The sequence below is a fragment of the Pelobates fuscus genome, chromosome 8 (genome assembly GCF_036172605.1).
Source record: "Pelobates fuscus isolate aPelFus1 chromosome 8, aPelFus1.pri, whole genome shotgun sequence".
Taxonomy (NCBI): domain Eukaryota; kingdom Metazoa; phylum Chordata; class Amphibia; order Anura; family Pelobatidae; genus Pelobates; species Pelobates fuscus.
This window is the reverse complement of record NC_086324.1, coordinates 54,834,835-54,862,567: the sequence shown is the minus strand read 5'-3', so window position 1 is coordinate 54,862,567 and position 27,733 is coordinate 54,834,835. Positions and strand designations below refer to the sequence as shown.

The 27,733-nt window shown below is 41.8% G+C and overlaps 1 protein-coding gene across 1 annotated transcript in view; it reads left to right on the top strand.

The window, feature by feature from the left end:
• KIAA2012 (KIAA2012 ortholog) overlaps positions 1–27,733 on the top strand; it is a 193,155-nt gene that overhangs the window by 42,249 nt on the left and 123,173 nt on the right. The window contains exons 4-9 of the mRNA XM_063429839.1: positions 6,748–6,915; positions 8,533–8,732; positions 10,977–11,139; positions 17,743–17,858; positions 18,012–18,180; positions 22,429–22,578. Coding sequence (XP_063285909.1) covers positions 6,748–6,915; positions 8,533–8,732; positions 10,977–11,139; positions 17,743–17,858; positions 18,012–18,180; positions 22,429–22,578 — 966 coding nt within the window. The remainder of the gene's footprint in view (positions 1–6,747; positions 6,916–8,532; positions 8,733–10,976; positions 11,140–17,742; positions 17,859–18,011; positions 18,181–22,428; positions 22,579–27,733) is intronic.

Genomic DNA, 27,733 nt, shown 5'->3' with positions numbered 1-27,733 from the left:
CTGCGCTTTCTCCTTAATCCCTATGTATATTTAGACAAATGGAGGTCATTTAGTTACTCCAATGGCCATTGGAGGGAATGCCCACCTGTAGTCCTTGCTGCTGGCCCAGCAGTAATGGGACTAAGCGCAGGACTTCTCTTTTTGTATTTGTATTTACTTTGTATCACACAGCCTGGTTACAATGCTGCTGCCCATCCCATGTGTTCCCTATTAAGGGTTAATAAGTATAGGGGTGTATATAAAAAATACCCCTTTCTGTCTCATTAGAGATATCTTTGCCAGAAGCTCAAGGAAGCAGGCTGAAGGGTCAGTGTTAGGACCCGCTTAGGGGGGTCTGCCTTGACGTTGGCAGGCGGGCATTCCCTCCAATGGCCATTGGAGTAACTAAATGACCTCCATTTGTCTAAATATACGTAGGGATTAAGGAGAAAGCGCAGGTAAGATTTTCTTTTCTTAAGTCTCTACATTTACCTGTCACAGCACTCTGATTGGTTGGTTTGAAATCCACCAATCAGAGTGCTCTGTGTCATTTTACACAGTGTGGGAAAGTTCTTTTGAATTTTCCCACGCTGTGTAATTTGACTCATAACTCTCTGGTTACTTAATCCACCAATCAGAGAGTTATGAGTCAAATTACACAGCGTGGGAAAATTCCAAAGAACTTTCCCACGCTGTGTAAAATGACACAGAGCACTCTGATTGGTGGATTTCAAACCAACCAATCAGAGTGCTGTGACAGGTAAATGTAGAGACTTACCTGTCAGTCTCTTCATTTACCTTTCAGAGCACTCTGATTGGATGGCTTAAACTCACCAATCAGAGTGCTCTGAGCCTAATTGCAGGGCGGGGCGAAGCTTTATAAGCCTTCCCCCGCCCTGCAGAGCTCAGTCTGCGCGGAGCCCTCCATGGGTGAAGAAGGAATATATTTTTTTTTTTGCTCGTTTTTTTTTTTTTATTGCGTTGGTTATTATGGTTTTTTATTTGGCCTTTTTTGGGGGCTTAAAGACTTTAGAAGAAAGAAAACATCGAATGGGAAGTTTTTTTTTTTTTTTTTACAGGTTCTTAGTTAAATGTCCCCCCCTCATTATTTTTAGGGTGAGTAGGTAGGTAGGGGTAGGTAGGGGATCATTTTTATTGGGGGGGGAGGGGGTGACTAGGGGTTTGGGGACCCCTAGTCACCTGGGGGGGGCATATTTTTAGGGCCCCCACCCGCCTCTCAGGGGTGGGGGCCGGGGGGGAGGACAATAGGTCCCCACTATTGGTATTTAGGGCCCCCACCCGCCGCTCAGGGGTGGGGGTCAGGGGGGAAGACATTAGGTCCCCCCCTTATTAGTATTTAGGGCCCCCACCCGCCACTCAGGGGTGGGGGCCAGGGGGGAGGACATTAGGTCCCCCCCTTATTAGTATTTAGGGCACCCACCCGCCGCTCAGGGGTGGGGACCAGGGGGGAGGACCTTAGGTCCCCCCCTTTTAGGATTTAGGGCCCCCACGCGCCGCTCAGGGGTGGGGGACAGGGTGGAAGACATTAGGTCCCCCCTATTACTATTTAGGGCCCCCACCCACCTCTCAGGGGTGGGGGCCAGGGGGGAGGACATTAGGTCCCCCCCTATTACTATTTAGGGCCCCCACCCACCTCTCAGGGGTGGGGGCCAGGGGGGAGGACATTAGGTCCCCCCCTATTACTATTTAGGGCCCCCACCCACCTCTCAGGGGTGGGGGCCAGGGGGAGGACATTAGGTCCCCCTTATTAGTATTTAGGGCCCCCACCCGCCGCTCAGGGGGAGGACATTAGGTCCGCCCCCTTATTAGTATTTAGGGTCCCCACCCGCCACTCAGGGGTGGGGGCCAGGGGGGAGGACATTAGGTCCCAACCCTTATTTTACTGTAGGGCCCCCACCCACTGCTCAGGGGTGGGGGCCAGGGGGAGGACATTGGGTCCCCCCCTATTACTATTTAGGGCCCCCACCCACCACTCAGGGGTGGGGGCCAGGGGGAGGACATTAGGTCCCCCCCTTTATTAGTATTTAGGGCCCCCACCCGCCGCTCAGGGGTGGGTGTCAGGAGGGAGGACATTAGGTCCCCCCTTATACCAATTTAGGGCCCCCACCCACCGCTCAGGGGTGGGGGCCAGGGGGGAGAACATTAGGTCCCCCCATTTTATAATTTAGGGCCCCCACCCGCCGCTCAGGGGTGGGGGCTCGGGAATGGGGACATTTTTTTTTAAAAAACAGTGAGCAGCCATAGGCTGCTCACTGTTTACTAGACATGCCCCTACTCGCGGTATAGCGAGTAGGGGCAAAATTTACTAATACTAATTCCTTTTTACTTAGTATTAGTAAATTTAGGTCTTTCAGCCTTTTGGTAGATAACTCCCTAATACCATGGGAATTAGGGAGTTATCTACTAAACGGCTGCAATAGAAGTGCCGAAATGCCGATGTGCCGACCGAATTACCGAAGATGCCGAATTTCCGAAGTTGCCGAAGTGCGAAAATTCCGAATTTCGGAATGCCGAACGAACCGAAAATTTTCCCCATGCACATGCCTAGTGTTTATTCCCTTTTACACCCATTTTCACACGGATCCCATTTCTTTCTATTTTTTCTGGGTGATCTGATACCTTCCTAGGGGAAGTTCCATTTTAGGTTTTAGTTAAATGTTCTGTGGAAGGTTTAGAATGCTCCTAATGGAGTGTTGTAAGAATAATAGGATATCATTAAAAACTGCAGCAATTATCTACTTATGTATTTCAACCTACCAGATCAAAGGCCCTCTCAGCTTCAGTAGAGAGTACGAGGTTCTCTCTGTAGTCCTGTAGTGCTGCACGTTTAATACTTAGTGAAATTTAGTGATCTCGTTGTGTCTTTGGTCTCTACCGCGGACAAAACTCAACTTATCTAAGAACACCAGAAATACCAGGAAACATTTAATACTAGCTTCTAAGGCTTTTGCTAGTACTTTCACATTTGTATTAATATTGGCATTTATAAAGCGCCAACTTATTCCCAAGCACTGCTCAGTAGTATAAAGATGGGAATATAACAATTGAGACAAAAACAATTACACGTTTTGATAGAATCAATAGGTTGATGAGGACCCAGCTCGAACGAGCTTGTGATCACATCTTCATTTATTTAAGGTATATGTCTGTAACTTAAGCAGACTGCAGGGACTATCACTATTTGTGAATGTGCTTTCTCATTTCCCACCTATTTATTTTGAAGTGTATTGTCGAAGTTCTGGTGATGTGATTATAATCTAAAATGTTTTAGAAACTAGGCCTAGGGAACAGAATGTCTGAAATAATACCTTAAGGGAAAGCCATCTGGTATGGAGGCCTTATCCACTAGGGAAGCTTCTATGGCCCCAGGGAGTTCCATCAGAGTAATTAGTGACTCTAGGGAGTAATAAATGTCTGCGTACACCTTCCTGGAAACATGATGGAATAAATAATCTTTAATATGAGGGACTATTTACATGCCTTGTTGGAAATCAGGAGTCAGGTTTTAGAAAGAAAGAATGGTATTGTAAGGCTACAAACCACAACCCCTGTATGCTAGTGACCGACAAGGTAATTACCCACCTGCCATCCTTTCCTGGTAATCTCCCAATATATGTACTAGTCCATGTGATATATTACCAGAATTCAACTCATGGATGGACTGCTTTTCAAAGGAATTTATATCACCAGTGATAACCTTGTTATTTATCAATTGTTCTAATAACAAAGTGTATTGCTTCAGACAGTGCTGCCTGTCCGTCATGATTTTACCTTGCTCCAAAATGACTAAATCCGAATAATATGTTGTGAAATTCCAGTAGTCACTTTACTCAGCTTATCCGGGAATGTGGTGGGGGAAATACATCAAATGCTAGTCATGCATGGAGTATGGGATGAGAGTGAGCCTAGTGCCATTCTCCTTTGGTGTACAGGTGATCCGGGAGACTCCCAGCACTATAGTTAAAGATATATTAGCTTATGTGAATCCCTGACTTTGAAATAGAATAAAGCAACACTTTGTTTCTCAAACCGACAACATTGACCAGGTGAAATAGTGTTATTTGGTGGCCTGTTATAAGGCCAGCACTTGGTTGAAACATTGTGACCATTTTATTTTCTTGAATGACCACTATCTGATATTAAAGGTTTATTGTACCCTTTATACTTTTCAGCTGATACATATAATTTAAGTTGGAAACTTGGCAATGACATTTTGAAAGCGTAGACATTTTGCTCTTTTAATAGACAAATTTCACTTCCCTGAATATGTTAGTTAGTCAGTAATGTGCTTTACAAGGAACATGCTGTGTATCTCTGGCATTAATGAGGCTAATTTGCCCTCCATCACAAGTTAGGTTTGGTGGATATGCTAATTTTGTGAGAATAAGTGATTACGCTAAACCCTGGCCTGATGACCATGGCGAATGGTACGTGCATAGGTATGTAAGCCTAATGGGTGTCTCGTAAAGATAATTAGCGCCAGGAGCAGTAAAAGCAAGACAATCCTCTAGAGATAATAAGTTAACAGCTGGTTAGTAATTAGTTGTGGTTTATGAAAGCATATTTAAAAAGCGGTAATAAAGTACTATACAATGCTTAGTTTATTTTAACACTGAAGTTATGCAGGTGGAAAAGCATCCGAAAACCTTTTGGCCTGACTGTCTATAATATTCTAAAAACCGAATACAAAATAGGAATTATTTTCCAACATCCTAATATAACAAGCAGAGTACTGTCATGAAGACGAATGGCTTCTCGACAGATTGTAGAAAAAGGAATAATGTATAGCAGCTGGTAAAGTAGTTTTAAATGTTATTGACTGTGGATTTTTCCCAATCTGTTTCACTTTTTGAACCTATTTATCCAGGCATCAGGCCACATCATAAATCACAGAGAGTACAAAGCAATGAACTTAACCAATGTCCAACCTGGCAATGAAGTGAATTGAATCAAACTTCAGACGCAAATGGAACACATCCTATATCACAAGCATTGATGTCAGCCTCCCTAGAGATCCATATACATGGCATTGCAGGGCTCTAACCCAGTACATACACAGATGTAACACTACAGAAACACATATCCACAAGGAAGAATTTACATATTTTACACCACTGGTCTTGGGGCCTCTGATTTTTTTCATGTCCCATGGCTTCTAGTATATCTGTAAGCAAAAAATAAAATGTGTATGTATATATGTATGTGTGTATGTATGTATGTATATGTGTGTGTGTGTATATATATATATATATATGTGTATGTATATATATGTGTATATATATATATATATATATATATATATATATGTATATTTATATATTAAGAGAGAGAGATTGTAGCCGTATTAGTCCAGATGTAAGAAAACGATACAATTTGTATCTTGTAATACCTTTTTTATTGGACTAACATAATTTATTTTTAGGTGTGCTATAATGTGTGTGTGCGTGGACAGTTTGTGGTATTTGTGGTACCTCTCCAATGCACACTGCCAGGTCATACAGCTACACATTGCCACCTACACTGCTAGACTCACACACAGTGCTAAATACATACACAATCACACTGTTATATATGGTAAAACATACACTACTACACCCACTCATTGATATACTGCTCTTTTTAGACACCCTCCTTGTTGCTTACCACTGAGCAGCAGGAGGGTGATTTCCTTGGGGGTCCAGGCTGGTTCAGTATAGGACAAACGCAGGTACTTTTGGTAGCTGCTGTCCTTCCGCTTGGATTCTCCTTCATAAGTGCTGGGAGTAAGTGATCAATTACTACCAGTGCTGCCACGAGTAAATTATGGGCTGCCCTCGCTGCTGGCTGTAATAGGGCACTATGAGATATTTGAAGAAGTCGGATAGTGAAATATTGTTTGAGTGGCGGTAACCCACCACATCAAACAAAAAACAGTGGAGCACTAAATGTATACACTTACCCTTAAAAATTAAAGTTCCCACCACTCAAACAATATTTCACTATCTGGTTTGCATGTTTTTGTGTTAAGTAAGAGGTATTGACACGAGTGTTGAGCAGCTTTTCAAACTTTTGATGAAAAATTACCTTTAGCGCCTTACATGGACACAGCACCTTTGGTTTATCTCATTTGAAGAAGTCGTACTGGGACCTCTTTGAGGCTAGCTTCAGATGAGATCCATAGATCTCCCCGGCAAGTTTGGGTCTTGCAGCCTTGCATTGGCACCTTGTGTGCCATAGTTTGCTGACCCCTGATATAGATCAACTCTCAATCTTTTCATCTTCATCATGCTTGTGTCCTAAACTTGTCAATGAACCATACACTGTTAAATAGTGTAATACCTTATTTTTTAGAAAGGAAGCAAGCTACAGTGCATATATATATATATATATAATAGTAAGGCTGATATTTACATTCAAGCACATATTTGCACTGGCTTAATATAGTGTTTGTTTATAATACGACATCAACTTGAGATGGGAAAAACATCTGTGTTCAGAAAGCACACAAGCAACGCAAAAGCTTAAATTAATAACACATGACATATCTAGTTGAGAGCAAGTGTATGTTCCATTGTGTATTATATATGCTTATTAAGGGCAGTGGAATTATTTTATATTGCAACCCCGGTGGTCTCTCACTATGTTAAAGAAATCCCATGAAAGAGTTTCGACCTTAAAGACAGGGCATCGAGAATGCTCTCGTTTGACTTTTTTTGCTGTGTAATTTCATTGTCATCTTTTTGCTGATATTTCCTCTTGTATTTTTAGGAAGCCTCAGAGACTCTGTGCACCTTCAACATCTCACAACACATGTACCAGAAAACACCAGGAGACATCAAGATCTGTCATCTACTCCCTCAAAATATCAGTGCAGCCCTGTCTTCGCCTCTCTTCCCCTCCCTCAATGGACCCATCAAGATGCCTTCACCAGTTCTGGTATCAACAAAAATTCCTGGTTTTGTGTCCCCCCCCCCCCCCCCTCTCCCTTATAGATAATGTATAGCATTCACACAGAGCAATCTATAAAAACAGCTGTAGATCTTCAATACGATTTAGATTGCAGGCCAAGGTCAGGATTGCTATAATTTCATACTGGTTTTCACCATTAAATCCTCAAGCTTATATAAAGTTTGAGTTGTGTATTGCCACTTTAGCATTGCATAATAATTTTATAGAACTAACCATCGCAAGGTTTAGTGTTGTGTAAAATATTGGTTTGGAGGATTAATGAAGCTACCGAAGTAAAATTCAGAAACGTGTCCAGTCAACGAGTTATGAAATCCCTGCTATGCTGACATTCCATGGATTGTAAAACATGTTCTTGTTTATAGCTCTGCGTTCCAGATACAGCCGCTTTGATCAGTACTTTAAGAGAAGTGGTGTGGCAGTGTAACTTAATTCAACACCGATTTCTTTTCACAGATATTTATTTACGTAGGTGGCAGCTACAGCCTTAGAAAGCGAACTGAAAAGGATCTACAAGTATAAAATCTTCTGTCCGATTATTTACTCTATAATCTTCTGTCCAATTATTTACTCTATAAACGTGGTTATTATAAACTGACGCATTCAGGCCTTCATTCAAGTTTCCATGGAATACAAGCCGTCCTACAGTGCCTTGAAATTAAGTTGGATAAATAAACATGATTTTGATTGGCACAGGTTGTATCAAAACAATGACAGTGACAGAGGTGGACTATTTCAAGCCGTTACTGTGTGTAACAGCAAACTTCCCAATTTCACTTGTTTGGGAGCAGCACGCTGATATCTTTCCAAACTGTAGCTAAGTTATAGAAATCCCATGAAGGAGTTTAGATGGGAAATTGAGAATGCCATGGTTTGACATGTTTTATTTAATTACATAGGGATCTCTGTGCTGATATTTGCTTGTGTATTTCTTTAACCCCTTAAGGACCAAACCTCTGGAATAAAAGGGAATCATGACATGTCACACATGTCATGTGTCATTAAGGGGTTAAAGGGACAGCATTGGCATCACAAGGCACCATAACAACTTCATCTAAATAAAAAAACTTATGGTTCCAGTAGGCCCCCAGGCGCATTCTTACCTTCAGGGGTTAAATCATTTTATAAACCAGTTAAACCTTTATATCGTTATCAAGACAGTTTTGTGAATGGGGAGTCAGGGATTGGCTGACAATCAGTGGCCCCTGCCCAGCGGCACTCAGCTTATACTGAATCTGAAATTTTAGAAGCCGAATGCTGGTGGCAACTTTGGGGTTAAATTGTTTGAAAATGGTTTAATCCTTGAAGATAGGAATGCACCCAGGTGCCTCTTGGCACCATAACAACATCATTTAAATTAAATTGTTTTGGTGCCTGGAGTGTTCCTTTTAACCCTCTCAACATGTGGTAGCAAAATAAATCAAATTGCTCAGCTTGCAGAAACCTCTTTATTTTTTCATACTTGAATTGTTATGTACATACCTCCTCTAGTACAATTATTATTATTATTTTATTATTTATATAGCGCCATCACATTCTGTTGTGCTGTACAATAGAGTGAGAGGGTTCACTGATTGTCCTCCACAGGTCGCTGTACACCTGTCCAAGAAGAGGCTGAAAATGAGGAAGAAAGTCATTATAACGTGGAAATCCATAAAGAATCCATCAGGAACATAGACTTACCCATACCTTACAGTGGAAACCTGAGGAAGGTCAGTGCAGAACCAACGGCAGCAAGTGGAAGTGAGAAATCACGGAAAAGGAAAGAGAGATTTGATGCTCAAAAGGTAGAGTTTTGTAATATTAAATATACTTTCACCTTTTTTATGTTCTATTAGACCTCTCAAAGAAAGTTGCAAAAGCATCTCAGACTCTGATTATTTCGAGCTTAATTTTGCAAAGTGGTTGTCTGCACCTTGTTTTGTGATTGGACCTCTATTTGATTAGTTTGATCAATCTAGCAGACAAGCCAATGCAGACAGAATTCTTGACAAATATCTAAATGCAACTATGTTGGACAAAATGCAACCTAAAACAGACGGCTACATGTTAGTAAGCCCAAATCACATTTAATTATATACTTACCAATGTTTCTACCCAATAAGAAGTTACCCAAATTCACATGTTGCAGACCCCTACTCTGTACCTTAGGAAAACACTGAATAGGTGTCTGAACCTGTATGCCAGCAATATAGAAGTTGATCACATTATAAATATATTTTACTAGAAACCCAGTTTGCATAGTGCAAAACTTTTATATTATATAGTGCACCCCACCTGCAAAAGTAAATAGCTGTGAAGGGAGACACGGGCAATTAATTGCCATGTTGGCCCCCAAAAAGATTCACTCTGGGCTTATAGTAACAGTTACATTGCTGTTTCAGAACGCGAGTGCCCCTAGTGCAATGTGCTTGACGGCAGATAGAATATGGGGAAGTTATAAATAACAGAGGAATCTGATCCTTCTCTATTGACATTATAAAGATGTCATCTCATTGAAGTGGTTATAGTGCCTGGAGTCCCCTGATTTTCCCTCCATTCATCAATTTATGAGCAGGTTAACACTAAATAAGAGTCCCACGACCATCCATAGCCTGGCACCTACCAGAGGTACACTTAAGTCAGAGATCACACACTTTATTTTAGTCAAACCATCAATGGTTTTGTGATAGGCTGAATGCCAATCCATTTCCATTACTGCTCAGGCTAATATGTCCTCATTAGCCCAAGCAGCAAAGTGTGTATGAGCTGCCGAGGATTCTTACTTAAAAACATTAAAAACTGTTTAAAGCTGAATAAAAGGATGGCACCAGGGGACTCCAGACACAATAACCGCTTGAGATGAAGCCGTTTCAGTACCTGCAGTGTCCCTTTAAATTTGAAATTCTAAGCTCACAAGTGAGTCACAACCACTTTCTAAACTACAAAGCATACATTAAGCAAGAAGGAAGGGAAGGGTGGGGGACGTTTAATCAACATTCCATAGTTTTTGATGGGGACCACATGTCTAGCAAAGAATAACTACAATACAAAATAATATGATACATTATAAGAAGAAATGGAATGATATGTAACCACTGTGTGGGTAGCTGTATTTCTACATGAACTCCTGTGTTCCAACTTCACATACAGATAACATAGCTCACATATTACTCATAAGGACTTATCTAGAGAGAGGACTGACAGTTGGATGGTTTATAAACTTCTACAGAGCCCTGAATGGCATTATTTTCCCTGATACATGCTCCAGTGTCATATATCTTTTTGAGTGTTATACACCGTGTTTATTCAAATCTAATGCACCATCAAATCTAATGCACTGAAACCTTGAAGCTGAAAAATATTTTCGCTACACAACATATAGGTCAATAAGCAAGGACAGAAAATTGGCATACTAATATACGACTAAGATGCGAGGTACAGCTTTACTGTATACAGAATCCAAGCCTAGCATCCCTGTCGCAGCGAAGCGAATGTCGCTCTGGCGAATTCACATTATATGGCCATCGTATCTAATGCGCCATTTGCAGCTGCCGCCATTTATTTTGTTTCTCTCCTCATATTAATATGCTGGCAGAGGATCTGGGGTAACAGAATAGCGCTCTGTCTGTCTCTTCAGCTACTCTACAGAATATTATTTTCTAGACAGGGATGCATTTTATATATATCACAGAAAAATAAATATATTTATTTCTAACACTGTAATGTTGAATAGTTGCTGTAGACTTCTTGTTCCCCCTTCTTGTTCTACTAAAATAGAGGCTGTTTACCTGTAATCCAGTTGCAAGAGGGTCTCCTTTAAACATATTTGACACTAATGTAATGCTTCACATAGAGAAGGTTTAGGGTTCTTCGCAATGAGAAGAATCACCTTCCACTTTTTTCTTCACATTTATAAAGTAAGATAGAAAGAAATTGGTTATCCCCTAAAGCACTTCACCAACCTACACGTTTCTACAAAATAATGACTCTTTTCTGCTATATTTTACAAAGCTAATGACATGTTTGCAATATGTTCTACCCTTGAGAAGACAGAGTTTCCAGAGAGTCAGGGATCTGAAGAGGTTATCACATCTGATCCAAACGAACATGTCACGGATTATTTTTGGAAAGAACAAATTATACCTACACATGCTAAGTCCCGCACAACGTACTATGGTGGGTCATTTCATGGAAGAAGAAGGTATCAGTATGGTAAGTAACCAGATTCAAAGATGGTTTTGATGATGATGATGATGATGATGAGAGGATTAAGTAATATGCAAAATACAATTTATATATTAAAACGGCACTGTCACCCTGCCTGAAAAATTTAACTGAAATTCCAACCCAGTCAAGAGATATACAGAGATAAAATAGTTACTAAACCCTGGACCGAGCTACAGTGTCAATCCCGACAGGGTATTGGCTGCAGGGCATTGGCTCTGTCTATGGAGGGTCCCGTATTTATCCTGTATTTATACACATAAGACTTGATTCCACGATTTTCATTAAAATGTCCACTACCAGCGGCTGTGTCACTATGTTAATAGCTCCCGACTGATTCCTCTCTTGCAAATGTCATTAGTCTAGTACAGGGGTAGGCAACCTTCGGCTCTACAGATGTTGTGGACTACATCTCCCTTGATGCTTTGCCAGCAATATGGCTGTAAAAGCATTATGGGAGATGTAGTCCAAAACATCTGTAGAGTCGAAGGTTGCCTACCCCTGGTCTAGTACTATCCTTCCCTTTTGTGTCACTTTACCCCACTCCCTCTAGCATGTAAGCTCATTGAGCAGGGCCCTCAACCCCTCTGTTCCTGTGTGTCCAACTTGTCTGGTTACAACTACACGTCTGTTCGTCCACCCATTGTAAAGCACTGTGGAATTTGTTGGCGCTATATAAATAATAACATAATAATAATGTCACCGTCTGGGGTCTTTCCAAATCCGGTGGTGACAGTGCCACTTTAAAATATTTAGCAATTCTTGTGTTTGACTGACAATTTCTGTAGAGACAACAAGCAATTGTAGAACAACACCTTAAGGACTAGCAAAGCATCATGAGGCTTGTTGTTCTACAACGGCTGGAAGGTTTCCTGTTGGCTATCCCTACAATAGAGCTCATCATGCATAGTGTTATTGGTGGTCCATGTGAAATGCAGAGCTAAGTTTTCTTTTTTTTCAATGTTTGTGTTTATTGTTTTCACACGAAAAAAGTAGTAACATGGGGTACAGAAAGGAAAGTGGGGAGGGTAAAAGGTACAGTTCAGTGTAATAGCATTGCATGTTCAACCAGAGCAATGGATTTATACAATCATAATAAACAATATAAACGCTTAACCCCTTAAGGACACATGACGTGTGTGACACGTCATGATTCCCTTTTATTCCAGAAGTTTGGTCCTTAAGGGGTTAAAGGACCACTCTAGGCACCAAGACGACTTCAGCTTAATGAAGTGGTCTGGGTGCCAGGTACCTCTAGGATTAACCCTTTTTTTTATAAACATAGCAGTTTCAGAGAAACTGCTATGTTTATAATGAGGGTTAATCCAGCCTCCAAATCCTCTAGTGGCTGTCTCATTGACAGCCGCTAGAGGCGCTTGCGTGCTTCTCACTGTGAAAATCACAGTGAGAGCACGCAAGCGTCCATAGGAAAGCATTGTAAATGCTTTCCTATGCGACCGGCTGAATGCGAGCGCGGCTCCTGCCGCGCATGCGCATTCAGCCAATGACGTCGCGATCAAGATGGAGAGGAGGAGGAAAGCTCCCCGCCCGGCGCTGGAAAAAGAGGTAAGTTTAACCCCTTCCTCTCTCCAGAGCCCGGTGGGAGGGGGTCCCTGAGGGTGGGGGCACCCTCAGGGTACTCTAGTGCCAGGAAAACGAGTATGTTTTCCTGGCACTAGAGTGGTCCTTTAATTTATGCAATTGTCAGATCTAACATTCGTGTTCTATGATAGGGTGAGCATCTGAAATGCTAACAGTGGTGTAGCTGGTGATGTCTATAATATTGACATCTTCCCTAGTCGTTATTCACACTTATTGCTATATTTCAGATGGAAAACAAATGTACCACGGTAATAGGAAAGAGGGTGACACAGGGGGTGGGAGTGAAGGATACGGGAGGAAGGGGGAATGGTATACTTAGGCTGCGTCCCTGAATACTAATATCTCAGTCGTATCCCGGCATATATAACGGTGTTGCTCGAGAGTGTTTATTGAGGTAAATATATCATCTAGTAATTTGGTGTGTCGTAGTTATCCTATGGTCGTGTGGATGGATCTAATGTAACGCTGTGTATTTGAGATTTTTCACTTGTTTGGTGCAGCTGCCAGTTTGCTCACCTTTTAGCATGTAACTCTGTTTGGCCTTTCAACCTGTATGCCATGCCTTCATAGTCAGCGATAGCGTCAATTCTGTTCCACACTTCTAGAAGGGAAGGAACCTGTGTACTTTTCCAGTGACTGGCTATGCTGGTCTTAGTTGCTGTCAGTAGGTGTATAATCACCCATCTATTGTTATCTACAAGCAATTCAGGTGAAAGATGGAGCAAATAACATTCCGGTGTGAACGGTATTTTACGTGATGTTAACAATTCAACAGCTTGGGCTATTGCTTGCCATATTCCCTTTAACAAGGGGCAGTCCCAGAATACGTGTCTCATGTTTCCCTTATGGAGATGGCATCTCCAACACATGTCAGGTACAGAAGGGTAAATGTTTGCTAATTTGGTAGGCACGAAGTACCACCTCATCAGTATCTTATAGTATACTTCCCAAAGAGTCAGACTATGAGACACCTTTCTTGTAGTTTGAATCGCCTGTAACCATAGTGGAGTAGGGATAATGGTATTTAGGTCTGATTCCCATTGTTCCATGTATTTGTGTTTATGGAAAGGGTCTGCGTCGTTTAATGCTGAGTAGCATAGGGATAGCGGTTTTAGTTGTGTTTTTTTCCCTATGCAATATAACCCAAAAGTCGTCAGTTGTGACTCGTCGCTGTGGCGCGTGTGAAGGGATTGGAGAAGATGTTTGGTTCTGAGGTATGTGAAAACGTCCCTATGGGGGAGTTCAAATTCTCTCTGAAGGACTGGGAATGGCTTGATACCGTCTTTCGAAAATAGTTGGGATATCGAATTAATTCCCTGTTGCTTCCATGGATCTACATTGATATCTTCTGTCAATTCTGAGATTGTGTGTATCGGGGCAAAGTACAGAATGTTGTCCGCACCTGTGAGCGAGTGAGCCCATTTTCTCCAACTGTCGATTAAGAACTTCGTACTGGCCAGGGGCTTACGTTCGTGTGGATCCCATGCATGGTATGATCTTAACATAGACTGTACCGTGTACGGCCTTATGCATGCATTTTCTAGGGGGGTCCAGATATGGGGGGTGGTGCGTGACAGCGCGTCTAACCCTTGTGCTAGAGCTGCCGCCCTGTAATAAGCTTTCACGTTTGGAGTACCTAGACCTCCCTTGTTCAGAGATAACCACGTGAGGCGTCTGGCTATTCTTGGGGGTTTCTTTTTCCAAATGTATGTGTTAAACATGTTCTGGAATCTTTGGATTATCTTGGCCCCTAGTGGTATGGGTATGGTGCGAAATAAGTAAAGGATATGGGGTGGTGCCATCATTTTAACAGTGTTAACTCTCACTAACCATGATAGTTCAAGGTTTTGCCATGCGTCTAATTGTGCTTGGAGTTTGTAGGTTAAAGGGATATGGTTTTCTTGGGACAACGGATTGTGTGATTTGGTGAGATTGATTCCTAAGTATTTTAAGGAGGTTTTCCTCCAATCAAAGGGGTGGTGCATCTTGAGTGATTGTAGCTCTGTTGAGGTAATATTTATGGGGAGTGCTTGAGTTTTTTTTAGATTGTTTTTATAGTATGATGCTTGCCCGTATTGTAGGAGAAGTGCCATCAGGTGTGGGATTGAGGAGGCAGGTTTAGTGAGGTAGAGAAGGATGTCGTCCGCGAACAGAGCTATTTTGTGGGTGCCTGCAGGAGTGGATAAGCCAGCTATGCCCTGATGTTTTTTAATGTGCAATATAAGTGGTTCCAGACAGAGTATAAACAGGAGCGGGGAAAGCGGGCAGCCTTGGCGTGTGCCGTTGCTAATGTGGAATTTGTTTGAAATGAAACCGGAGTTAAAGATTCTCGCTGATGGGGACTGGTACAAGGCCATAATGCCCCTTAGGGTTTGTGTTGAGAGACCCATTTTGGTCAGTGTAGCTTCCATGTATGTCCAATTCAGGCGGTCAAAAGCCTTCTCGGCATCGAACGCCAGAACAATCCCTGCTTGTTGGCTTGATTTCGCCCAGTTAATTAAGTTTATAAAGTGTCTGGTGTTGTCACCTGCCTGCCTCCCGGGGACGAATCCCGCTTGTTCTATTGATACTAAGTCTTTGAGATGGGTTTTTAGTCTCACCGCCCAGAGTTTTGCATATAGCTTGATGTCTGCATTTAGTAACAATATAGGGCGTAAGTTTTCGCAGTATGTGGGTGGTTTGCCCAGTTTGGGAAGGGTGACTACGTTCGCTTCCAGCATTTCCGTAGGGAGGGTGCCTGACATTTTTATGGCGTTAAACAGGTTGGTGAGATGTGCTGTGAGAGTCGGTTCCAGTTTGTGGTAATAGCAATTAGATAGTCCGTCTGGGCCTGGGGCTTTATGTTTGGGCAGGGAAAGGATGGCCCTACGAATTTCATCAGTTGTAAATGGGGCGTCTAGTAGTGCACTGGCTTGAGGTGACAGTTGTGGTAGGGATATATCGTCCAAGAAGTCAGCTACATTTTTGGAGGTCGGTTGTGATGTCTGGTGGTCGTTTTGTAAATTGTATAGTCGGTCATAGTACTCCGCTAACTCATTGACTATTTCTAGTGGGTTGTATAGTTTGCCTTTTGTGGGAGATACAATGTAGGGGATTTTGGATTGTATTTGTTTTGTTTTTAGTTTGTTGGCTAGCAGTTTACCCGCTTTGTTTCTCTGCGTGTAGTATTTGAGTTTGAGTGATCTCATCCACCTCTCGGTGGTGATAAGTTCGAGTGTGTGTAGTTCCCTCTGTACCTCGGTGATGCGCGCAGTTAAGGATTTGCGAGGTTTGGATTTGTTTTGTGCTTCCAAGTTTGTCAGTTCTTGGTGTAGGGCTTTATGGGTATCATTTGTGTGTTTTTTGCGTTTTGAGCCTTCCCCAATGAATATGCCTCTCATGACTGCCTTGTGCGCGACCCATACTGTTTGAATTGGGATGGAGTCAGTCGCGTTATGTGTGTAGTAGTCGGATGCCTCTTTGGTTACGTTAACAAGCACTTGTGGGTCGTCTAAGAGGCTCTCATTTAGTCTCCACGTCCCTCTGCCTCTGGCTTGGTGTAGGGAGCGGAATGTGATTGTCAATGGGGCGTGATCTGACCAGGTCCTCTGGCCTATGTGCACTTCCTCGATGTTCATCAGTGTGGCCTTGTCTACCAGACATAGGTCAATTCTGGAGTACGTTCTATGTACCTGCGAGAAATAAGTATAGTCTCTCTCTCGCGGATATGTCTCCAAGCATCATAAAGGTTATTAGTGAGGATTGTTTTGCTTAATTCGCTGCAGGTGGAGACTGCGTGTGAGGTTGGGGGTTTGTTATGTTCCCTTTGTATGTCCAGGGTCGGGTCTAGGGTGCTATTGAAGTCACCGCAAATAACTATGTGGCCTGTCCGGATTTTGTCTATTAATTTCAAGGATTTGCGTATGAATGCGATCTGGGCCTCGTTTGGGGCGTAGAGCCAGGCGATTGTGACTAGCATACCGTTAAGGTTACCTGTGAGAATTAGCAGTCTACCTGTTGTGTCCGTATGTCTCTTTGTTTCCTGAAACACCCAGTCCTTGTGGAACAGGATGGCTACACCCCTAGACTTGTGGGGCGAGTATGCATGGAATACCTGGGGGTAATGATTGGAGCGTATTTGTGGGGGATTGCGGCTGCAAAAGTGTGTCTCCTGGAGACATATGATAGCGGCTTTGGACTTGTGCATAGCATGGACAACTAGGCGCCTTTTGTGCGGGCTGTTGAGCCCTTTTACATGGAGGGAATAGATTTTGAATGTGGCTACCGCCATATTGTTATATGTGAGGAATGTTGCTCACGTAGTTTGTATCCAATGGACACGCATGACAAGGTAGGGGTGTTGTAGTTTAGTCTTGCAATAAGAATGTGGGTGGGTATGTACTTATCTGGGTTTGGCACATAGTGCCGTCTTGGCAATCGGTGTGCAAGTTGGCGATGTTCATGTTCTCTCGAGTGCCGGATAGGCGATAGGTCAGAGAGCTAAGTTTTCTTAACGTCCTTCCTTGAATTATTAGTTTATCCACATAAGACTTGATTCTATGCTTTTCATTAAAATGTCCACTGATACCGACCACCACATTTACAGTTTTGCAAACTAGATGTACTCCCAGAAAAACGTACAGTTTAAAATTACATTTTTTTTATAGGTGATTTATTGAGAGTTAACTTGTCTTTTGATCTTTAGACTTTGAGGCTGGTGTAATTTTTAGTCAGCTATAGCAATTTTTGCCATCTATCTTGGACGCCAGGTGTTACTTTTTTTTTTTTTTTAGGTAATTTAGTGTCTTGTAACTTTACGAGAGGTGTAAAAAAGTGCATTAGCTGCTTATTAAAAGTAACTAAATGTTACTAATTTGTAGCATGTAAACAGTCGGTAATCACTAATGGTACAACATCCACATTAGCTATTGGTAAATTAATGCAACAGGTTTGCAAACTAGCAAATATTTTGTAGGTGTATAATTATATTTAATTGTCATTGTCTCCCAGGTAAACAAGACCTTATAAAAGCACATTATGAGAAGGAACCTCCCCTCCCAGAAGGAGGATTTTTACCCCCCATTCCACAGTCTGTGGGACCAGAAGCAAAGGATTCAAACACAAAGGTGACAACCAATTACTATGTAAAATAGACGGAAAATAGGATTTTCATTGGGCCGGTGAAGTTCCAATGACCCTATTAGATAAACTCCATTGATTACACGTGCTGTAGATTTAGTTTGCTTTATAAATATATATATATTTTTTTTATTCCCCAGGTACAGGAACCTTTAAAGTTACCTCCTATCTTGGAGGAAACCACACGGGTTCCGCGGCGTAAAAGGAGGTTGTGTGCCACTGAACCACCAAAGGAGCTTTTGGTTATCCCCTTGCTTGTTCAGTTTGAGAACCAGAAAATAAACCAAGAGGGAAAGGTTAAGCAAGGAGGTAATGCCAAATATTGGGGGTTATTCAACAAATGCTGAATTGTATGGAGCTGGAAATCCACTTGCAAATTCAAAGCTATAATTTCAAAGCTGGGACTCATGCTGAGATGGAGAAGTTTTGCAAACCAGCTATTGTTGCATAAATTGAGCAATTAGTTTTTTGGGTCCGTGTTTAGTGAATAAACGCCATTGTTTCATTGTATAACTAAAATGTGTTTATGCATTTTATATTGCTTCTGTAATATTTTTTTTGCAATACCTATTGTAATAGTACACTAATAGGGTTATCCAACACTAACCTGTGAATTACAGCAAATTGAGACCCAAAAGTCAAAAATGAGAGCAAAACAACCAATCTGGAGAAATTCTTCACCTATAGTTACTGCTTGTATGCTTTAGCTTAATTTCTTCCATATGGATTTAAATTTGATTTAATTCGGAGATTAGTGAATAACCCAGTTGGGGGCTTTCATACCGACACAACAAGGAATTCTGGCTCCCACTAATTTGACTATATCTAGGCTCAAAACATTCTTCTGGATCCAATGAATATATGTGTCAGACAAATATGTTTTGCTATGATTTGTGTAGTCATATATTTTGTCTGTCTAAAGAAAGCCATAAAAAAGATTCCTCCAAACCTAACAACTAATGAGGTGTTTTTCCTCATAATGCCCTGTTGGGCATATATAGATAGGTCCAGCTCTCTTAAAATACTAAAAAAGGTTTTATTACTTACCCGACATTCAGCGCCGGGTGAAGGTCCTGGCGTTGACCTCCATCCAATGTCAAAGGGAGCGTCACGGGGTCCAATCACAGGCTTGTCATAGAAAAGCCTGTGATGGGACTGTTTCACTAACACAGAGGGCATGTGCGCCATCTGATCCAGCAAGGTTAAGTCAGAGTTAGTGAGAAGGCTCAGAGGGAGGGGGGAGATTTGTGAAAAAAATATAGCAGCTGAAATGGAGGGAGGCTGAGACCGCAGATATGGCAGGACGGGTTGAACAAAGCTTGCAAGAGGAGAATATTCTTAAGTCAGCGTGGATGTTCAGTGTTTCAAGCAGAAATACTGCGCCCTCGCTGTGTCTACTTGAAATCACCGAAGTGGTCGTGGTGGTTGGCGTAACCCTTTAAATATAAATGGTACCCATTATAGTATGAAGCCCCCTCTCCAAAAAACGAGGGACACTACAATAAACTGATTGTTCATAATCGACAAACATTGTTACCCACTAAAGCATAAATTGTTAGAAATAAAAAAATAATTCAAATTGAATTTCAAAAACATAGATTACTTGTAGAATTAGATCAGTTTGACTATTTTTAACCAATAAATTCATATTGAATTCCTGATGATTTATACTTTGTTTAGGGCTGGTGTATGAATAAGCCTAAAAAGTCTTTGTGGATATACGTTTTTGGGGTACTAGAGTGGATCTGTCCTGCATAGTTGAAATTCAATCAACCATATTGTGTATCTGTTTACCTATTCCTTGCATTGTTCAGCCAGATTGCTGGTCTTCAAAGCTAAAGCTAGATCAAGCATTCTTTGTTTTCCAAGACATAGATTCTATTTAGTGTGAATTTCCGGAAACATCTAGCAAATACCCATCTTTTTCTTCTTTTAGTTTTCACGAGACACAATGTAACTCAAACCTTTCTATAGACAGCAAATGTGTACGCATTCAAAGTCATTCTACCAGTGATGGATCCTACCTATTCCTCCTTGCAATGCTCTTCCCACGTTCATAGCATTGGTGGGTTAGAATGTTCTAGAGAGAAAATGAATACATCTACAGAGTGTCAGTTAACAGCAATGAGGGAAAAACTTTTCCATTGGGTGAAATCTTGCATCTTAGTGCTTCTGATCCTTCCCTGGCTGGATTTCAATGAAACCTTTCTTCTGACAATTCAAGTCAATTTTTACATCTTTTGTTCTATTTTCATTACTCAATAAATTTTTTTACAGGTTTTAAATGAGCTTTTTTTTTAGACCAATTTTGCAATACAAACAGGTATTCCCTTTTTAACACCCAAGTTGTTAGTAGTATGATATATAGCTAGTTATAGAGCACCCACTAAGCTATAAAGGGTAATATAGTGAGTCATTGGATGTAATATACACTTTGGGGGTAATGATTGGCTGAGAACACTGGGCGAGGTTTAAAGGAACACTTCAAACACTACACCTATTATAGCGGGCTGTAGTGATTGTGGTGCCAGGAGTGCCTTGGCACTGCCCCGTAAGCAAACCAACCATTTTAAAGTTTTGACTTCATACCTGGGGCTTGCTGGGTATTGCCCCTTGCCTTAACTACTTTCCATAAAGCCAAAAGCTCTCAGTCTGAGCTATGCTAGTGGTGCAGGGCTTAGCTCAGCAGAGCTAACTGGTGTAGTGGTTATGGTGCTTGGATAATTCCTCTAAACAAACACTCCCAGCCTGCTATTGCTGCCCATAGCTTGGCAGGCTAACGCAGACTTTAATGTCTTCATTAGCGCAGTAGCAATAGTGGAGTCACTCCAATAAGTTTTTGGAATTATGATGCTTAGCGTGCCACTTTATCTTTTGTTCTTCATGCATACATGCATTTTTGCACTTCTAAAAAATATGCAGACAACATACATATGTTGGATTATTCACGACAGTGACACTATAAAGTGAATTTCACATTTAAGGTCAAAGTAGCTGAACTTGAAAAGGCTGCCCTACTTTTAGTTAATCTACTCTGGTTTTAAATTTGAAATTCACATGGAATTCTCATTTTGGTAAATAAACCTGTTACTTAGAGGGGAAATGTTCCACAATGGGCTCATGTCACAATAATGTGGCGTCTACAGAGAAATAAATTGCAAAACGGAGGCCAAATTAACAGAGCTGGAGACATGACAAAATTCGAATTTATTCTGTTCATCTCTTTGGACAACATTTTGCAACTCAGATCTTAATTTACCAATTTTTTTTCCGTGTAATGAGAACATTTGAAATAATAAATATAATTTTATATTATACCATTTTGGTAACAAACTGTTAAAGGTTTATTCCAACCTTGTTTTACCTGCTCTATATTATTGCTCCTAATTTTATATTCTGCCATTCTCACTTAGCCTCCCCAGGGATGGATTTCTCATTAGGCAGAAAGAGGTACTTGTGTCCGCACTTACAATGAGCCTTTTTGGAGCTTAAGTTGGCAGTTGGGGAGATAAGAGATTTGGCCAGTGTCCTCTGTAGTCCAGTAAGCCTCCTGTGCTAGATAGCAGAGCTACAGAAACAGTTTACAGTGGGTGTAAAACTCCAGTGTCTGTGTGTGAGGCTGGACAGGAAGTGGAAGCGATCACTTCCCGTCTCCCCATTAAAAGCCTCTCACACAGGAAATGCCTTGCATGAGAAGCAGGAACAGCACTGAATAATGCTCATTGAAGAATGACCACTGCAGCTCTGCTGTCAACCACTGTAGGGTGTGTACGTTGCAAATAGACCATCAAACTCCACTTCCACTAAATTTAACCCTTTCCAAAACCTAAAAAAATCCTCTTCTTATTCCCAAATTTGAGCACTCAAAGCTTTAGATTTTTTTTATGCCTGTAAATTAACACATTTATCTGCTACATCTTTTTTTTATTGGAGGAAGGAAAAGCAGGGGTTGCCATAGAATTCTGTGCCTACACACATTTAAATCCAGCCCTGTGCTCTCACCCCTCTCTCCCTTTTTTTTTCTTGCTGCAAAATGTTTAAATATCATTTAAAAGGTGCCTTGAATCTAGCTGTTAGACAAGTTGTGCCCAATCCATTCCACATCTTCTTCCTAGTCACAACATTTTTTTTCCATTTCTCGGTTAAATCAAAGCATTCAATCAAATAAACCAGTCACAAGTTTCATAGAGAAGCATCGAAATTCAATGCTTCTTGATCAGAATCAACAAATGCTATATTGTGTATGTTTGTAACTGAAATAGTTGGATTAGCATCACCATGCCTTCTTGCCTATTAGGCAGTAGCTGTTCCATAAATAATATTCTAAAAGTGTAAACTATATTATATATTCCCAAAGGTTCACAGACATTTTGGTGACGTCAAACTGATTGTGATGCACGTAGTCTGTTTTTAAAAATAAATAAATAACAGATTATACTTTAAATTCATGCCATAAACAACTCCCCAACTTTGCAGTATTTACATTTTGTCTGTTCATTTTACATCAGTTTTAAATTAAAATTGGCCTTCTTTTTTATGTTATATTTTCTGTTTCAGAAGCTGTTAAAGAAGAGGTTCTGAGTCAAGGTAACCGTGAAGAGGAACATGTGGTACCATCTCTCATCAATGATGTACAGATTCCCGTTGAAGAGGGAAGGTTTAATGCACTGCAGATGGAGATTGACTGGAATGTGGATCCTCAAACAGGTAGCTCTTGTCTCCATCCAATAAGCAAACGGATATCAGCTTTTAACTGGAAGAGTACAGGAAAAGAGAGGGTGAAGGCTTCTCATGCCCAAATAGGTTTGTCCAAAAAAAACAAACAACCGAACCTGGCACCTCTTAGAGACATTAGATTACCATGACATTTTCAGTCCTAGATGATACAATCTAGAACTGAAGATGATAAATACCATTCACTCTTACACTGATAACAAAAAAATGTTTTAAGACTAAAATTTCAGGGTTACTGCTAAAGTACTTGGGCATATTTAATTTATTATCACTTCCTGATTTCTAGGCATGTGCATGGGAAAAAATTTCGGTTCGGTTCGGCATTCCGAAATTCAGGATTTTCGCAATTCGGCACTTCAAGACTTCGGAAATTCGGCAACTTCGACACTTCGGCACTTCGACACTTCGGAAATTCGGCAACTTCGGCATTTTGGGACTTCGGCATTTCGGAATTCCCACGGTATTAGGGAGTTATCTACCAAAAGGCTGAAAGACCTAAATTGGTCTTTCAGCCAAATTTACTAATACTAAGTCAAAATAACTTAGTATTAGTAAATTTTGCCCATACTCGCTATACCGCGAGTAGGGGCATGTCTAGTAAACAGTGAGCAGCCTGTGACTGCTCACTCTTTAAAAAAAAAAAAAAAAAAATAGTGCCCCCCAGCCCCCACCCCTGAGCGGCGGGTGGGCCCCTAAAGTAAAATGATGGGGGGGGAGAACCTATTGTCCTCCCCCCTGGCCCCAACCCCTGAGCGGCGGGTGGGGGCACTAAATACTAATAAAGGGGGAGACCTAATGTCCCTCCCCTGGCCCCCACCCCTGAGTGGCGGGTGGGGGCCCTAAATAAGAATAAGGGGCCCCCTGGCCCCCACCCCTGAGCGGTGGGTGGGTGCCCTAAACAAGAATAAGGGGGGGGATCTAATGTCCTCCCCCTGGCCCCCACCCCTGAGCGGTGGGTGGGTGCCCTAAATTGTAATGGGGGGACCTAGTGTCCTCCCCCCTGGCCCCCAACCCCTCAGCGGCGGGTGGGAGCCCTAAATACTAATAAGGGGGGGGACCTAAGTTCCTCCCCCCTTGCCCCCACCCCTGAGCGGAGGGTGGGGGCCCTAAAAAAAATGCCCCCCCGGTGACTAGGGGTCCCCAAACCCCTAGTCACCCCCTCCCCCCAATAAAAATGATCCCCCTACCTACCCCCCTCACCCTAAAAACTAATGAGGGGGGGGACCTTTAACTAAGTACCTGTAAAATAAAAACAAAAAAAGTACCATTCGATGTTTTCTTTCTTCTAAAATCTTCTTTTTTCAGCCCCAAAAAAGGGCAAATAAAAAAACATAATTACCGACGCAATTATAAAAAAATAAATAATAATTCTTCACCCATTGAGGGCTCCGCGCAGACTGAGCTCGGCAGGGCGGGGGAAGGCTTATAAAGCCTTTCCCCGCCCTGCAATTAGGCTCAGAGCACTCTGATTGGTGGGTTACGTAACCAATCAGCGAGTTATGAGTCAAATTACACAGCGTGGGAAAATTCCAAAGAACTTTCCCACGCTGTGTAAAATGACACAGAGCACTCTGATTGGTGGATTTCAAACCAACCAATCAGAGTGCTGTGACACGTAACTGTAGAGACTTACCTGTCAGTCTCTTCATTTACCTGTCAGAGCACTCTGATTGGATGGCTTAAACCCACCAATGGGAGTGCTCTGAGCCTAACTGCGCGGAGCCCTCCATGGGTGAAGATGGATAATTTTTTTTTGTGCTCGTTTTTTTTTTTTTTTTTTTTTTTTTTTATAATTGCATCTGTTATTATGTTTTTTTATTTGCCCTTTTTTGGGGATGAAAAAAGAAGATTTTAGAAGAAAGAAAACATTGAATGGTAAGTTCTTTTTTTTTTTACAGGTACTTAGTTAAAGGTCCACCCCTCATTATTTTTAGGGTGAGGGAGGTAGGTAGGGGGATAACTTTTATTGGGGGGGGGGGGAGAGGTGACTAGGGGGTTGGGGATCCCTAGTCACCTGGGGGGGGGGCATTGTTTTTAGGGCCCCCACCCACCGCTCAGGGGTGGGGGCCAGGGGGGAGGACACTAAGTCCCCCCCCTGTTCAATTTAAAGCCCCCACCCGCCGCTCAAGGGTGGGGGCCAGTGGGGAGGACATTAGGTCCCCCCCCTTATTCTAATTTAGGGCCCTCATACGTCGCTCAGGGGTGGGGGCCAGCGGGGAGGACATTAGGTCCCCCTCCTTATTTTACTGTAGGGCCCCCACCCACCGCTCAGGGGTGGGGGCCAGGGGGGAGGACATTAGGCCCCCCCTTATTTTACTGTAGGGCCCCCACCCACCGCTCAGGGGTGGGGGCCAGGGGGGAGGACATTAGGTCCCCCCCTTATTAGTATTTAGGGCCTCCACCCGCCGCTCAGGGGTGGGGGCCAGGGGGGAGGACCTTAGGTCCCCCCCTTTTTAGTATTTAGGGCCCCCACCTGCCGCTCAGGGGTGGGGGCCGGGGGGAGGACATTAGGTCCCCCCCCTAATTAGTATTTTAGGGCTCCCACCCACCGCTCAGGGGTGGGGGCCAAGGGGGAGGACATTAGGTCCCCCCCCTAATTAGTATTTTAGGGCTCCCACCCACCGCTCAGGGGTGGGGGCCAAGGGGGAGGACATTAGGTCCCCCCCGATTGTTTTACATTAGGGCCCCCACCCATCACTCAGGGGTGGGGGCCAGGGGGGAGGACATTAGGTCCCCCCTTTTTAGTATTTAGGGCCCCCACCCGCCGTTCAGTGGTGGGGGCCAGAGGGGAGGACATTAGGTCCCCCCCCTAATTAGTATTTTAGGGCTCCCACCCACTGCTCAGGGGTGGGGGCCAAGGGGGAGGACATTAGGTCCCCCAGATTGTTTTACATTAGGGCCCCCAACCACCACTCAGGGGTGGGGGCCAGGGGGGAGGACAATAGGTCCCCCCCATTATTTTACATTAGGGGCCCCACCGCTCAGGCTGCTCACTGTTTAATAGACATGCCCCTACTTGCGGTATAGCGAGTAGGGGCATAATTTACTGATACTAAGTAATCTTTACTTAGTATTAGTAAATTTGGCTGAAAGACCTATTTAGGTCTTTCAGCCTATTAATAGATAGCTCCCTAATACTGTGGGAATTAGGGAGTAATCTACTTATTTATTCCTGTCATTACATTGACTGGCCAAGTAACTTAAATTTTATATGAATGTATGTTACTTGATTGTTGTAAGTGCAAATGCTTACAGCTGAATCCTGGCTATGTTTGTAAACTTTTTATTTAAAATTGTTTACAATTTAACATTCTTCTTCTTTCACTGGGTAAGTATATTAGTACTTAGGCAATACTGTGCTTTGGAACTTCGACACTTCGACACTTCGGCAATTCGGCACTTTGGTAATTCGGCACTTTGGCAATTCGGGAGTACCCGAATGTCCGACATTCGTCCAAATTCATATTCGGACGGAAACGAATTGCACATGTCTACTGATTTCCACACTTTATAACCCTATGACCCTATTTCCTTCATATATATCCCAACTGCCTGGGCTACTCAGTGACTGAATATGGAGTCATATCACACATCTTGAAGATGCAGAAATGGTTCCATATATTTAATTGTGAAGGATTATTAAACTTAAATTCCTGATATCTTGCTGTGAAACCCAGAACCTTCACAGCTTTATTTATTTTATCAAAAAAATAAAATAAATTTAAATAGTAAAAATAAGACTCTTTCTTCGATACCAGAAAAAATCAGATATATCTAACATGCACTGGTATCGAAGAAAATAAGTTAATTAAAATATTACAATTAAAAATGGACTAATTAAGAATGCACTTTTTGGCAGCAGCTTTCTCAATATAATGTGCTCTTTTATTAGGAAATAGATTTATGATTTCTTTTAGATTCTAAAGTAATCACTAAATAAAATCTGTTTTTTTTAAGAGACTTAATAAACATTCCCCCAAAATTAAATAAATAAATAAAATACTGACACTGATTGCAATTATTTAAATAAAAGCTTTCTATATATAAGTGAATGTGTAAGAGTGAATGATATTAGACGATACCAGTTCCTCAACTGTTTACATCATTGTCAATGAACCTAGGAAATAAAGACTTCCTTATTACAAAAAAATAAAATAAAAAAATACTAATTGCACTTGATGTTCCTCCAATTAAAAATATAAGTAGGGTCTGGATGCAGACAACAACACTAGAGATTCCTAGAATAAAAAACAACATTATTTTGTGGATTTAAATGAATTTCAGGGAGCCTAAGTTACCGTAACTTAGAGAAAACTGCCGATGTATACAGTTGAATAGTCAAGGGATTGGTTTATTTTTCCTAATATGTTACTAACCATCTGATGTCACAGTAGAATTTTGCATGCACCTAGTTTTTGGATTGCACCGTGTGATTCATCTAACACTCAACACCCACATATTTGCACTGTTGATATGATTTACGGCATGAACATATTCATAGCACCAAATATAATACTGCATGAAGGGGTATAACATGTATCATAATTGCATGAATATTAAGTTGCAAACCCAAACAATCAAATATTCAAAGTGACAGAAGAGTAAGGATGCACACTCAAATCACTAAAATACAATACTTTATTGAAAGTCAATAATCAAATGTACACATAATAACCAAATAAATAAACAGTGTATCAAGGCTAGAATACACCTAACAAAAACATTATCATCTACTTCAAAAGTCAGTCAGTACAGAACGCGCGTCACAAACTCCCCCCAACGTTTCGGCACCTTCCTGGTTGCCTTTCTCTTACCCTTGAGAAAGGCGATTAGGGAGGTGCCGAAACATTGGGGGGAGTTTGTGACGTGTTCTGTACTGACTAGCTTTGTAGTAGATGGTAACCTTTTTGTTAGATGTATTCTAGCCTTGATACACTGTGTTTATTTATTTGCTTGTTTTATGAACACATTCATTGACACAAATGACAACAGTATTAAGAGAGAGAATATACAGTACATATATCTTCCTGCTGCAGCACAGCTCGGCCTCCTTGTGATGATCTCTCAACCAATCCAATAATTCTCATAGAGAAGCATTGGGACATGAGCTTTCATTTGCAGCAGTCGT